General features: G+C 37.0%; 2 protein-coding genes and 1 pseudogene across 2 annotated transcripts in view; 2 read left to right on the top strand and 1 right to left on the bottom strand.

Annotated features, from left to right (window-relative positions):
• Window positions 1–2,651: 2,651 nt before the first annotated feature.
• Window positions 2,652–3,350, top strand: LOC101301207 (annotated as a pseudogene).
• A 4,085-nt stretch (window positions 3,351–7,435) lies between these two features.
• Window positions 7,436–10,461, bottom strand: LOC101303805. The gene is made up of 2 exons (XM_004299388.1): window positions 10,119–10,461; window positions 7,436–8,587 (listed from the first exon to the last, which is right to left on the bottom strand). The coding sequence occupies exons 1-2, from the start codon at window positions 10,386–10,388 to the stop codon at window positions 7,673–7,675; spliced, it is 1,185 nt and encodes a 394-aa protein (XP_004299436.1). The 5' UTR covers window positions 10,389–10,461; the 3' UTR covers window positions 7,436–7,672.
• A 1,647-nt stretch (window positions 10,462–12,108) lies between these two features.
• Window positions 12,109–15,758, top strand: part of LOC101303516 (probable N-acetylglucosaminyl-phosphatidylinositol de-N-acetylase-like) — a 6,312-nt gene continuing 2,662 nt past the window's right edge. Inside the window, exons 1-7 of the mRNA XM_004299387.1 lie at window positions 12,109–12,357; window positions 13,601–13,729; window positions 13,809–13,869; window positions 14,246–14,316; window positions 15,217–15,281; window positions 15,491–15,535; window positions 15,617–15,697. Of these exons, the coding sequence (XP_004299435.1) occupies window positions 13,612–13,729; window positions 13,809–13,869; window positions 14,246–14,316; window positions 15,217–15,281; window positions 15,491–15,535; window positions 15,617–15,697 (441 nt within the window). The 5' untranslated portion in view covers window positions 12,109–12,357; window positions 13,601–13,611. The remainder of the gene's footprint in view (window positions 12,358–13,600; window positions 13,730–13,808; window positions 13,870–14,245; window positions 14,317–15,216; window positions 15,282–15,490; window positions 15,536–15,616; window positions 15,698–15,758) is intronic.

The following is a 15,758-nucleotide window of genomic DNA, read 5'->3' as shown; positions in this document are numbered from 1 at the left end:
AGATAAAAGCAACTATATAAAGAACTCAACAAACACAACAATCTACTTGGGATGCCTCTAAATCTAATGAAATGTAAAATATCCCTCGCATATCACATATCCAAATCAAGAGTACTCTGGAGTTTGGATTCTGAGCTAGAAAAAATAACAATGCAGTTCTGAAAATAATCTCTTCATGTCTTACAAACCTGAGAAATAAAAAGGGTCATCACTTGGAGGTGAGGGGGTTGGAGATATACTGAAGCAGGCCGAGATATTTGCTCACATAACATTTCCCCTCAGCTGGATTATATCTCTAGCTATCTGTTGACGAGAGCATTCTGCACCAATTCAATCATTCCTTTTAGTTCTTGAAGCTGCTTCTCCGTATTCTCCACCCATTCCTTCCTTCTTTCTAGTTTTTTAAGAACCTTTTTAAGCTCATCCAGATTACTCTGAAATTTCATTGAACATATTAACTTCAATATCCATTTACCATTTTCACAAGTTTCAAAAAAGCTGAACATAATCGCGTCATAATAACATTTTCAAAAACTCAAACTGCAAGATGACTCAATGGAAGGCTTAGCGACGTAAACTTAATTATCAGCAAAACCCCCGAAAAAAGGACAAAGAGAAATCTGATCGAGAATACAAAACACGTTACCTGAGCTGCAGCATGTATCTCAAGCTGCATCGTGAAAATCTTCTTCATCAGATCCTTGCCAAAACCATCTCCCCTAGGTTGTTCAGTTGTTGATTTTAATCCATTAACAGCTTCATCAAGCTCAGCCTCAAAATCGTGTCCCAAGTACATTCCAAAGGCCGCCAAATGCTCAGGCTGCAGGAAGACAATCGAAGATTTAACTCATGTAAAGTTACTGTTAAGCAAATACCCCAAAATGAGAGAGAGAGAGAGAGAGAGAGAGAGAGAGAGTAAATACATTACCTGAGAAGTAGCTATTTCTTCCTTCAACTGCTCCTTAAACTGCTTATTCACATTTTCCATCCATTCACTAATTCTAGTAGCTATCTCTTCGACCTCAGCCTTTTCTCTCTGAAATTTCATTGAACGCAAACCTTAGTTCTAGTTTAAATAGCCATGCATCAGCTTCACAAGTATCACAAAAGGTGAGCACAATCTCGCATCTATGCGCATGGGGCTAATTTATTTTATTTGCTTGCAAAAGAAAGAATACCTCAAAAGCAGCAATTTCCTCACGAATGGAAATTTCTTGAGGCCCAACCAGCTCCTCCAACTGCTTGATCAACTTCCTAAAATCCATAACAAACGCCCATTGTGTTATGTACTTATTTACATTGAGCAATTTGGGGGAAATAAACTCTGTTATATACTCTTTTACCAGGCCGATCACAAAACGTTTTCTTTCCTTGAAACAATTCTAGACATACGTTTAATCTAACTGGTGTAAAACCAAACACCCCAAGAACTATTCAAAGAAACAAGATTTGGTTCATGATTTTGGGTTCTGAAAAAACTTAGATAAACAAAACATAGTAAAGTTCAAAGTGTTTGAGGAAGGATTGAGAGAAATACACCTTTGAAGGGTCAGGTTGAGGTCCTGGAGATCATCTTGAAAACCTGCATGGGAAACTCAAAAGGTCAATTAGTTAAAAGAAGTTGAGGAATAAAGGGACTGAAAGAGAGGGAAAGAGAAAGCATTGCTTCAGGCGCGCGTTTACTTTCGAGGAGTTTGTGGAGATTTTCCGAGTGTTCAGCAGCCATGGATGATGATACTTGAAACTCTCTTTTGTTTCTCTCTAGTTATGAAGAGGAAGGATCAGCAAAAACGAAGAAGCAATAAAGCTTTTTCAGAATATCTGTTTCTTACATGAATTATGATCAATTTAGAAGCGTGTCATTTAAGAGAGAATCATGAATTGTGTTGGGAATACAAATTACCTTAAATCTGGGATTAAAAGTGATGAAAAGATTTTACGGTCATTAATAATTCAATCGTGCAACTTTGGACTCTGCATGTCTCATTCAATCAACAAGAAAATGTGCTGTAACCCTAAACTTCAAACCCTAAAAACCTTAATATGTATGAGATTTTTCTGCTATACATGTGTATAACATACATCAAACCGTGAACCGTCTGGTCGTCTTGAATTGTAAATTTTTATTATAACCCTAAACTTCAAACCCAAGTTAAAGTTAGACTTGGAAAAAAAAATATAAGTTTTTTTATTGAGCAAATTACTGAAATGCCACAAACGAATATATTTTAAGTCGAACTCACGACCTCTCACATTCCACTTACAGAGTAGAGACTGATGCCGTTAGACCAAATAGTACTAGGCATAAGCTTTTATTTTGAAAAGAACTTTTTGTTTTTATAGTTTATTGTAAGAAAAAAACTCAAAAAAGAGAAGATAGGCATTCCACTGGAAATTCTTGTATGCATGACGTGTATTTACACAACGCAATCTTAATCGTTCATAACAATTTATATGTTTGACCATCATGTTTCTATATTATTTTCTCTATTTATGACCATCTATATATATATATATATATGTGAAGATACACGCCGTATACTATGTTCTTTCTTTTTAGATGCGTCCTGGAGAAAATAGTTGATGCATGTGATCGAGCCCTTGCGCTCGATTCAGCAAAGAAAAAGGTTCTTGAATTTGTTGAAAGTAGAATGGGTTTTATTGCCCCAAATCTTTCTGCTATTGTTGGGAGTGCTGTTGCGGCGAAACTTATGGGGATGGCTGGTGGTCTTGGTGCCTTAGCTAAAATGCCTGCTTGTAATGTTCAGCTTCCTGCTCTTAGGATGCGTTCTGGTAGGCTCTTGGCTGCGAAATCAACCCTTGCAGCACGGGTGGATTCTACAAGGGCAGATCCATCTGGGAACACTGGGAAGGCCTTACGAGAGGAGATCCAAAACAAAATTGAGAAATGGCAGGAGCCTCCCCCTGAAAAGCAACCTAAACCACTTCCGGTTCCTGATTCTGAACCTAAAAAGAAGAGAGGTGGACGTCGACTGAGGAAAAGGAAAGAAAGATATGCGACAAGCAGACATGAGGAAGCTCGCAAACAGGGTGCAGTTTGGCATACCTGAAGAGAGTTCTTTAGGAGATGGACTGGGTGAAGGATATGGAATGCTTGGTCAGGCTGGGAGTGGCAAGTTACGCCTGTCAAAGTTGCTAAAAAGTTCAAGAATAAGAATTATGGAAGCGCTGGTGGTGCTATATCTGGACTGACTTCAAGTTTGGCATTTACTCCTGTGCAGGGGATTGAGCTCTCGAATCCTCAGGCTCATGGACAGTAACTTGACAGTGGAACTCAGAGCACCTACTTCTCTGAAACAGGAACATTTTCAAAAATCAAGAGGATCTGAGCGAAACTGGAGAAGAATAACCCTAGTCTGAGTGTCTGTAATATGCTTTACCGGATGAAGTCGTGTTGTTTCACGCTGTGAATGGTGATACGACTGCTGTTGCTTCAAAGACCAACATTTTTTCTGTATGTGATCTTGGAATTTGGAAATAACTGCACTAATGTCTAACTATGTGCTTTTGGTTTTCTGTACGAGCCTTACATAATATTGTTAAATTTCAACAAAAAAAAAAAAAAAAAAAAAAGAAACTCATCGCACTCGTTTATCAATTGCACTGCAAACAATCATCTTTAACATACAGCCTACTCCTATATTGATGCAAAGGTCGAATTCAGTTTAGTTTTAGTTTTTATTTATAGTTGTGAGGAAGAACTTAATCACATAGGAGTCACTGTAAGTAAACTAGTGATCATAGCTATCTCATTGTTGAAGTTCTTCCTCACAACTATAAATAAAAACTACTTAAAAATAATCAACAACATAATAATATAGTTTGATTTCTTCTAACGAAACTGAAAAGCTCCTCCCCATATCACCCATAATGTTAACAGTTAATACATGTTCTGATGTTCACATGTCCAAAACCAGTCTGAAACTCGGGAATGCAACAAAAGCTAACTTGAGAAAATAGAAATGCAGTTCTGGAAATAATCCCTTTACGTTACACATTTGAAAGTAAAAGGGGCAAACGATATAACTTGGAGGGAGAGGGGGATGGAGAAACCCTAAACCCTATTCTGATGCAGGCCAAGACAGTTGCTCACATAACAGGATGTTTTACCTCAGACTTGCTTAAGTATCTGGCAACCTGTAGAGTGGAGTAATGCTTGGTCAGTAAGTTGATCCAACTGTTTAAAGCTGTAACTGAATTAAAGCATGTTATACTATGATAATAATTCCAACTGTTGCATTATACACAGAAGCAAGGAGACGTCATATATATTAGATTTTGGCAATGATACATGCAATGCATCATTTAGTTTGAACTTATCTTTTGCCAAATACAACATTTAGTTTGAATTTGAATTTCAATTAATTGGCTTTTACCTTTTCATCTTTCTCAAATTTCATTAAACACCACGTTGGTTTAAAACCTATGCATCCTCACAAATCACAAGAATCACATAAGTAGACCACAATTGTGTGTCTATACATTCACAAACCATTCACAGCCCAAACTGCATGAAGACTCAGTCAAGAACTTGGCAATGTAAATTAAACATTCAGCCAAACCCCCAAATGAAGAGAGAGATAAAGCACATTACCTTCTATGCATGCAACCTGTTCTTCAAGCTGCTTCACCATAGTCTCTATCCATTCATTTCTTGTTTCTTGTTTCTTAACAACCTCTTGAATCTTATCCAAATCTCTCTGAAATTCATTGAACACTGCTATTAGTCATAATAGCTACATACCAACTTCACAAGTATAAAAGAAAAAAGTAAAAAACACGAACTCAATCTTGTGACAATTACATTTCAAAAGCTCAAGTAACATGTTGACTCAATCGAAGACTTAGCAATGTAAACCAAATTACCTGAACTGCAGGTACCAACACGAGTATATTCATGCCAACCTTCATTATCTTATCTGCCAAATGCATCTCCCCTAGGCAGTTCGGTTGTTGATTTAGTTCATTAGCAGCCTCTTCAATCTCATCCAGATCTCTCTGCAATTCATTGAAAACCACTGCTAATTACAACACCCACATACCAACTTCACGAGTATAAAAAAAAAAACTGAACATTGTTGACTCAATCAAAGACTTCGTAATATAAACTTAGTTACCTGCATTGCAGGTGGTAACTCAAGTATAATCTTGAAATATTTCATTATCTGATCCTTGCCAAAACCATCTGCTCCCCAAGGTTGTTCAGTTGTTGATCTTAGTTCATTAACATCCTCTTTCAAGCCAGCCCGTACGCGCTGAAATTTCATAATAAAATTTTAAAACCCATGCATTCACAAGTATCACAAAAATTGGACACAATCGTGAATCAAGCTGCATGAAGACTTGAGCGGAGACTAAACAATGTAAACATACTACAGAGATAGCTGTTAACACGAAACAGAATACCCGAGATGCAACTAAGTGAGATAACTGCATCATCACATTCTTCATCCATTCAACCCTTGTTATTAGTTCGCTGACAGCCTCTTCAAGCTCAGCCTTTTCTCTCTGACAAATATAAAAAAAGTTGAGCACATATTTAGTTACCTCCTCTAGGCTAATTTAGTTCAGTTACTAATAAAAGAATAAGTACCTTAGCAATAGCAACATCCTGACGAATGGTGATTATTTGAGGCCCAACCAGCTCCCTTAACTTCTCGTCCAACTTGCTACAATACATAACAAACACCCATTGTGTATTAATACAACTAACATCATCTACTTAAATTGAGCAATTTTGCGCAAAAGAAACTACAAACACCCATTCTGTTATACTTCCTAATCACTGCCTTGGACACGAAGTGTTGAATGAAATTGTATTATTTTCTTCAAGAATCCAAGACATAGATCCAATTTTTTATGAAGAAATATGGGCAAATAAAAAATAAAAAAATCAATGCTCTAAATAAAGAAACAAAATTTTGATAAAAAAAAAACTCATGTACAGAGATGTATAAGACATCACATACATATATGAACAGAACACAGTAAAGTTCAAAGTTTTACAGGAAAGAATGAAAGAAGTAATAAACCTTTGAACGGAGACTCGGCTCTTGTTGAGGTTTTGGAGATCATCTGAAACACCTGCGCAAAGGAAATTCAAAAGGTAGATTGTTAGTTATAAGAAGTTGAGGGATAAAGGGAAAGAGAAAGCAATGCTTCTAGAGTCTAGAGTTTACTGCCGAGATGTTGGTTGAGAGTTTCCGAGGGATCAGCAGCCATTGATGATGAAACTTACAGCTATCTCTTACTCTCTCTTTAGCTCTGAAGAGGTCTCAGCAAAAATGAAGAAGCAATGATATTATCAGAATATCTCTCTCTTTTATAGAGGGCAGAAGCCCTAGCTAGGTTGCGGTTGGTGCAGCTACCGAGAATTTTTATTAATTTTCAAGAGAAAAATCATTTCCAGAGTGTTGGGAAAATAAAAAGATCTGAAGTGTGACCTGCAACACAGGATACTGGAAAAAGATTTCATCGAAAGAATACAGGTAAAAAGATTGTACGTCCATTAACAGGCGTGCAGCTTTAGACTGTGCATGGCTTAATGGCTAGCCGGTTTAATGGCTTAATGGCTTAATTAGGTGTGAATACGGTACGGAATCAGATTTGCTGACCAACAAATTTTTGGCTTATGGACAGTGATGATGGACTGTATTTGATAAGATATGGAGGAATATTAGTGACCAGTGACTAGTGACTGAAAACTGGGAAGGTTTGAGTGAGAGAGAAGAAATCTCTGAACTTAATTTCAATTTACCATAAAAGGATGAAAAGACTAGCCTATGACACTCTGCAACCATGAGTTATCATCAACTGCATGCCATTCTTCGTCCTTTCAGCCTTCAATTTCATTGGGCACAGACCTCAATTTTAACAGCCTTGCTCCATGCATGGCTTACCCAGCAAGAAATGTGTGGCAAGTTTGTGTGTGAAGATGGTACTGGAATTGAGACTGTTGACTTCATCCTGTAGGGGGAAGAGAAAGACGAAGCGAACTGACAACATATGGAGGCCAGGAGTGGTGATCGTCTTGACTCGTGACTCAAGTCGTGAAGGTTAAGTGGTTAACGCACTGAACTTTACATAGCCAGACTTCCTTACATGAAGGTAATCAAGACTGAAGGTAAAATTTTATAGTTCAGTCTTCCTTACATATTAGGTACGCAAGTTTTTTTCTGGTGATTCTGCGAGTATTAATGGTTGCAATGGAGTAAGCTAGGACTGCTAGGTATAGCTGCTATACAATTACTCAATTTGACAGACTGATAGACCAGACTCATTTTAGTGTCTGCAAGTGAACTCTAATCAGCTTAAAGAAAAACAATGTTCTTGGAATTGGTATTTCTTATATGAAAAGTTTCTGTGGGGGTAAAGTACAAATGAAGTATAAAAGTATGGATCCAAAAGGAAAGAATGTAGAGCTGCAGAACAGTATGCCTAATGTTACTTACATTTGTTAACTAGTGTAGTCTTCAGGAGCTCCATGACTGAAAGAGCACTGAAACTTACTGGGCTACTAGAATTACCTTATCAGGTTTTAAAATTGAGTCCAGTGAAGAAGTATTGGACCCCTGACCAATCTCTGAAATACCAAATGTTGGGCCTCAATGATGTGAATTCATTCAGAGGTTGGATGTTGAAATTGGGGATCTTAACTTGTTTCCACCAGTATATCTTGGTACACATGGGGAGGTATATATCTTCCTTCTTGGGGTTGGAGTACAGTTTCAGTCTCTGCGTTAGGGGGATAAACAACTTGAAGCCCCACGGGACGATGCAAAGGTTCATGGCCATTAAGTCGTTTATACTTGGCAAAATGCTTCTTTCCTGAAAGATGGCCCTCAAAAACTGCCTGTGTCTCACACTTGACATTACACAAGTCACAGGCTATAGGAATGACATCTTTACGTTTGGAAGGTTCAACCCCAGCCATTCTCGTTTTCTTGCGCTTCTTACCCCGCTTCACATTGTCAGACCCGTCACCTGGTGGAATTTCAGCCTGTTGCTTTCCAGTTTCCCTTGAAGCTTTGTAGCCAACAGGTTCAGAGAGCATATTCTTTGTTGTGTTTTTCTCTTCACCACCTTGTTCACACTGACTCTGATGAGGAACTTCAACCTTTGTATTAGATGTGCAACGCTGTATAGCCCCTGGTCTGACACCATCTTTCAACCGTTCCATATTTTTGAGGTTCCTTTGATGTCGCCTTCCACTTTGGTGTTGTTTAAGAACGTCCAAATTAGTGCATGAAGCCTTACAAACTTCACACCATGCAACCATGGTTTTTTGAGCAACTTGAGGTTTTTGGTAGTTTGGAACTTCCGTTTTCAGTGCTGATGCAGATTCCGACGTCTGAGGAGTTAGTGTTAGCGGAGGTTGATAAGTTTGATGGGGAGGATGAGAAGATGTTGAAGGGACACCCTGTTCTGTTCTGAGACCACCCCTACCTGGACCATATGATTCCCCAATGAAAGATGGGTGAGCTCCCCTGTAGCCAAAATTTCCTTGATGTCCTCTGAATAGTTCACCACCCACTTCTCTGATACCCCTATATGGAGGTTGGTCAACCTGCAAAATATAGCTTGAGAGGTTCTCAAGAATGTAACAAGCCAAATTGTAGCATGAAATGCATGATATAGCAGCAAGGCATTCAATCGAAGGACCCCCCAATAACTTCAAATTTCAAACTTGTAGATTGATCCCATTCAAAAAAGCCTTTTGTGGTTTTAAGAATACCAAAATCAATTTACTAGCCACTATACAATTTTGTGGACTATGATATGACTGGTTCAACAGACCATGAAAAGCATAAAACAAGAGGGCACAGCTTGAACAGAGTCAGATTAAATCAATACCATAAAGTCACATGTAACTTTTTCTAACGAAACAAATAAGTGAATAACCAAAACCAACACAAGAACTTTCACTAAAGAAAAATAGAAACCGAAAATAACTGACATAGAAGAATAGAAACCAGGCGGAGCTTGTAATATAGAGGAACAGAAACCTGGCAAGCCTAACATATTGTTATATAAAAGTATAAAACCTACTGCTGAACATATCTTTAAATCAATGGAAGCAGAAAAGTAAAACCTATGAAGCCGAACCAACATACAGTTTAAACATAATGCTGAAAATGGAAGTGTTACAAGGCTGTAAACAGATTTGGAAACAAGTCCTGCTAATAAATATCATGTAAATTCTCAAAGTGCAGAAGTTTCTATCAGTGTCTGAAATTTAATGAACAATGTCATTCTGCAAACTAATAGGGTCAGTACCAGGACACAGCGCTACAGGCTTGAATTTACCATACATGAGTAAAAACGAAAAAAGAGGCGAGAATAGTTAAGATCAGCCAAACCATCTGCACCATTTGGTTCATACAGATTCTTTTAAGGCAGTATATTATTTCACCAGAGTATTCTACTAGAAAATGGGGAAGAGGATGGTGGCGGGAAGAAACATGACAGGGTCAAGTTTGAACAATCAATTGATATTGTTAACCCTTAGTGAAGATACAACCTTCTCTAACATATAACCCAAAGACCAAAGGTCATAAATCACCCAACTAAAATTCAAACAAGAAACACAGACACAAACCAAAAGTGCCTTCTTGAATTCCCATATTCTTACTTTAGAACCACCGCTAAGGAGGATGACACTGGACAGCAATATCCGTAGAATCAGAAATGATCAAAACCTGGAAGTTGGGATTATGGCATAAGTCCTCACAACTAAGAAACTAACCAATCTGAAACATTATCCCAAATATGCCAGTTGATCCAGAATTTAATTGGTCTAGACTACTTAGAAAGATTTCATCTTTACATAGTGTCTGTCTATATTAGCCCATCTCGCTCCCTATCTGCATCAATTTCATGCAACTCACAGTAAAGCTCTCCCTCACTATCATGAATCTGTTATGAACCTCCAAACATCTAACAAATACAGTTCCACAATTGTATCTACAAACAAACCTTTTTCTTTTTAACATTACACAACAAAACACATTAGACAAGCTCACAGTTTAAGCCAAATGAATGACAATGCCACTATTCCCAACAGAATTTATTCAACAAAGCAGAAAAACACACTGTACCATTGGAGAGGCCCACTGAGGCCTCACTGTGCCCGAGTAAGGCGACGGTGGCACCGTAAGCTGAGGTGGTTGAAGGACTGCCGGCTGGGGATAAGCTTGCAGGGGATAGAGATTGGTATAGTTTGATTGGCTATAACCATTTTGTGGGTATTGATATTGAGGAGGGTAGTAAGGTGGGTGCGGATTGGGATTGAAAGGGTGGTGGTTTGGTTGTTGTTGGGCTTGGAGGAGGAGCTGTTGCTGAAGCTGTTGGAGGAGGTGATGGTCCATTGTTGTTGGGGGATTAAAGATTGGGGCTTTGAGATTCCTGGGTCGTAGGGGTTTGGTGTGTATGAACGGGAAAAGGTGTGAGAAGGAGGAAAGGGGACCAACGGACAGGGAGGTATCTGTGTTTGTTGCACAGAGAGAGAGAGAGAGAGAGAGAGAGAGAGAGAGAGAGAATGGGGTGGTCAAAATGTGGCAGCAATGCTAGATTTCTAGTGACATGACAAGTTCGTTAACAAAATACTTGGTTCTCTGAGTTTACATCTCTTCTGTGCTTTGCAAGTACATGATTTAATTTTAGATATGTGAGACAATGCATAATTGCTAAATTGCATTTGTATTATTGTTATCTATTATCCGTTATCTACATGGTATGTAAATATGTATGACCATCTACTAAATAAATGGTGTTCGTTCTTTAGAAGTTTTTGGTGGGAATTAAGATTGTAAGGATAATTTTTTTCTTTATAAACTACTCTATGACTCAGTTTGGTATTGAGTTTTTTCTTTTTAAAATTAAGTATTTTCACAGCAATACACATGTAATTTTTGTGTTTCCAAACACATTCTATTTGTCAATTCTCATTTGGTATGATGATGTAATATGTCTTTATAAGTGAAAAGTTGTGAATACGACGAACATAATACTACTTAGAGTTGGTAATTCACTATAACAAAATAGAGGCAAATTATTCATATCATATCGTCTATCTTTAGCTTTTCGTTGCATCAATCATGTTTCAAAATTATTGTATGCATGGTGATGCAATCCTAACCATCTATATGTAAATTAGCCCTCCAATATGTATTATTGTCATTGAATGATTTGAATCATAGTTATTTATATACTATGTGTAAATACACGACCATGTGTACACTAAAGACATCATGCTAACATAATAGAAAGTATAAGCCACACTACTAGTTGGAATGCCTTCGGCTCATTCATGTTATTATTATTTTATTTATTTTTTGTGATAATTTGAGGTGGTGGTATTGTGCTACATTTTATCAGGTAAATTATAAATGTATGAGTCAAACTCACAATCTCACACTTACTAAAGGCGAGACTACATTAGGAGAGTTTCTTTCTATATATTTTTTTTCAATAAAGAAAAAGAAAGATTATAGTTAAAAAAAAAAGGCCATGCAATCAACCTAAACTATGTAAATCAAAATCAAAAATGTTGGAGGAAGGATGTGATCCCAATTTTTAAACCATTTTTTGGCGAATACGGACTATTACAGTGATATTATAATCTTAATTCGCTATTTAGTTTCAATTTATTAAATTTCGCATATTTAGAGAGAAATTAACTTTCTAGTCGATGCAAATTGCAAATTCTGATATCACTGTAATAAGTAAAAGAAGTTTTGAATCTTATTTCGGTAGTTTTTTAATATTCAATATTAGAAGAATTGCTGTCAACTAATAAAATAGAATCTATTCTAAAAAAAAGCCTAATAAAATAGAATCTAATTTGTCAAAAACATAAAAAAAGAAAGATAAAAATGGAATAAAGTGCCACGTAACTAAAAATCCTGAATCGCCACAGAGAAGAAAATGCAGCTCTGACTGACTCGGTATTTGGGTAACGGCGAAGGAGGAGGACAAGCTCTGATCTGATCAGGCGTCTTGTATGTAAAAAATAAAAAACCCAATCTTCCAATTCTTTCTCGTTTTCTGACTTCGCGTTCATCCCCAAACGTCAGAATTCACAAATTTGGGGACCTCGGACCAATCAGGCTCTAGCCATCAAACACCAATTCTTGATCGATCAAATCAACAGTCGAAGTATGTCTTGGAACTTCAAAGATTTGGTTCCTCAAAGAGATTCATTCTCTGATTTATCTCTAGATTCATTGAATAGCTTATTGAATGATTTCAATCTCTTTGTCTCTCTGTCGGTCTCACTCTCTCAAGACTCCACTCAATCTAGTTCTCCAGACTTCAATCGATCTCCAACTCTCCAAGGTATGTCGTCTACTCGTATGTATTTTCATAATTGAATGAAGTTTGTAGTTCGTTGAGATTGCATATTTGTCTTGCAGTGCTCAATTAAACTTGAGATTAATCAGATTATACGTATCTAGTAATTTGCATAACTCTTATCTGCAATGAATACAATGATCCTTTATCATTTATCAATGTTTCAAAGTCAGGTAATAAGGTCTATATATGAATATATGATCAGGAATTTTAGGATTCAGGATTGGGATTTTGAATTATAGAAAATCTGGTAATGTCACTTGGTCTTTACATAAATATCGATCAATGCATCAGCACTGGTATTACATATATACTTGACACAAGACATATGGGGCATAACTGTAGATAGAAGAAGGTGACATGACAATTGAGAAATAGCTGCTAATGTGCCTAAGTTCTTTTCACTATCAGGTTAACCGCATTTGAGCAGGTGTTTTCATCTGAGCAGGTTTTTATGTACTGTGGCTGAAACCATAAGTCAAACATTATGTAATGTACCGGATCTTCCGTTTATATTGGTTTGGAACCTCTTAGGTTTTTTATGGCCGATTGCCTTTTTTTTTTTTTTTCTTCCTTCCTTTTATGAGATTAGGGCACCATTCTTCAAGCTCGCCTCAGGTCTTGAAATCTTAGGTCCGGGCTTGGTCGTGTGTGTTTCTCCAGAAATCTCCCAACAACCATATCATCCTAGTTGGCCATGTTTCAGACTCTAACTTTGATCCGTTCATGGTCTAAGTCGAACTGTAGAGCTTTATCTTTAGATTCATGAATCATGTTTTTGGAGTTCAATTGATTTGTGGTTCACTTCCGATTGTTTGACTGATGAATCATTTGGGTTTCATTGATTCTGTCTTGTGAAATTCATGATTATGTATCAAACTGCATTGTCAAGTTCAAAAGGCTGTAATTAACTCCCCTGTTCTACCTGACTGGGGAACATGTTTCTCTTTGATTTGATCTTATCAATCTTCTTTCCATTACATTTGGGCTTCATTTTATGTAGTAAAAGATCCATCATTTGGTGCTCTTATTGATTTTTGAGGTTCCTTCAACCCACCATACACTCTGTAGTTTGCAAATTGATATCGAATTCTCACTGCCATTGATGATTTCTCATAGCATTATAGCTTTACAGGTGTTTCAGTTTATAGCAGGACAATCAGTTTTAGTTCTTTCGTTTTATAAATTGGGTATAGCTGAATATAGTTATGTTCTTTACTGTCTGCAGGTGCAGTCTAGATGGCGTGGTTATTGATCATCTCTTCTGTGATAGTAATATGGATAGCTTCTCTGCTCAAAATCCTCCATGGTTCATACTCACCTTCCAAGGGCGCTTTCTTGAATGATTCTAATAATGGTGGGTGGTCTGCTCGAGCTTTCTATTTTAAAGGGTGCTTTTTGATTATTGGATTAGTAAAATGAGTTTATTATCTCAGGTGGCGGTGCCAAGAAGAAAAAAGTGTTGCTGGTTGTTGCCCACCCAGATGACGAGTCCATGTAAGCATAGCTTTACACATTGCTTTATCATGTTTCAAGTCCAATTGCCTTTTGTTTCATCTGTTGGGGCTCTTCAATGTTGGAATGGTATGAGGGAGAATTTCTCTTCATCATATAAACATCAGATTGCTTCTTGTGCTCTTCAAACTTGGTGGCTACATATATTGCTGAACTCAATTCTTGTCCTTGATAATTATTACAACTAGGTCCTGAATGGAAAACAAAGTCTAATTTGATTCCTAGAAAGCCTTATTTTCTGAGTAATTGTTGAGGTTTTATATTTTACAGAGGAAATCTGTTCTCGGTGGCTGAATTGGTAATCTTATCCAGAGGATTGTTATATATCATGTTAAAAATCTTTGTTGCATATCCGCAGGTTCTTCACTCCAACAATAAACTACCTCACTTCGAGAGGGCATAATATTCACATCTTATGCTTGTCAGTTGGTAACACTCATCCCTATATATCTGCATTCTTTTACTTTTTGTGGCATGCGCTGGTCTATTAAACTCTTCCTTTAATCCATTCTCCTTTTTGGTACTTCTATTAAATTTATACCTCGATATAACTTGAGCCATAAACCTTCTCACAGATGAAAAAATGTTGTGCTTCATTTTCTCTAAATAGGCTTGAAATAAGAACTTTTTCCCTTTACTTTATTTTATGTAAAAATGTTTGGCATTCCCGTTGTGGACCAAGACAAGGTAGAATCCCATGCCTTATTTGAGAATGGTTTTCCTCCGATACATCAAGTGTATCAAATCTAGAAGCACACAATTCTGACCTATTCATGGAGAAAGTTAAGGTCATATGACAAGAGTGTTGATGAAAATAAATATTCTGCACTGAGGTGTTTAGGAATTTAACAGTACTCAAAACTTTTGTAAGATGATTATCTGTAACCAACAGGAAAATCTCCTAATTTATCCATCTCTCTTTCTTTTTTTCTTTTTTTTGAGCATCGAAATATAACTATAGGATTTCTGGGCTATCTCTCTTTTTAACAGAAGGGATCTCACTTCAATACCAAGCCTATTAGTGTGTGTATTATTTCCACAACTTACATTCGAATTGCATTTTGAGTAGCATTTTATACAAGGGTTCTTTTCCATCCATAAGTATTTAGAATAAATGTAAGACCGTCTCTTTGATGGAAAATGCCTTCCAAATCTTTCTGTCTATTCATTGTACAGTAGTTTTAGGCTTTAGCCTCTTTACCATTGCTTATACCGATGGTAACTATTGTTATGCAACTTTCCAGGAATGTGCAGATTAATTTACACTTGCCTCTATCATGTCTGGTATTAAGTATTTTTTAATTACTGTTCAGTTTCATCTGTATGCAGGCGATGCAGATGGTAAAGGAAATACTAGAAAAGATGAGCTCTACAGGGCTTCTGCAACGCTCAAGGTGATGTAGAATTTGGAACTAGAGAGATGAGGCTTTTGTAATTAATTTGTAATGTAGTTGTGACTTTGTTAGCTAAAATTTAAGCTTCTACTTGCATCCCATTCTGAAAACTTTTAAATATATTTAGTCTTTTTGTTCTTTTGATACATTGCTGAGTACTTAACCAGAGCATTCACATTGTTTTACAACATTTGAAATTGGGCATGCAGGTTCCACATGCCCAAGTCAAGATTCTGGACCATCCAGATCTTCAGGTTCTACTCAATTATGTAACTACCACCTCTTGTCTTAGTACCATCTTGAGAGTCTATAACCATTTATTCTTAAATCCTTAGGATGGTCTTGGCAACATGTGGAACCACAATTTAGTGGCGAAGATTATTGAAGATGAAGTCATAAGTCATGGCATTAACTTGGTAAGATAGTGTTTCAAAACAAATTAGTTTGCGCTTTAGCTCTTCACCTTCTACTATCATT

This window comes from Fragaria vesca, linkage group LG5 (assembly GCF_000184155.1).
Source record: "Fragaria vesca subsp. vesca linkage group LG5, FraVesHawaii_1.0, whole genome shotgun sequence".
Classification (NCBI taxonomy): Eukaryota; Viridiplantae; Streptophyta; class Magnoliopsida; order Rosales; family Rosaceae; genus Fragaria; species Fragaria vesca.
This window is presented reverse-complemented; position numbering and strand designations above follow the sequence as displayed.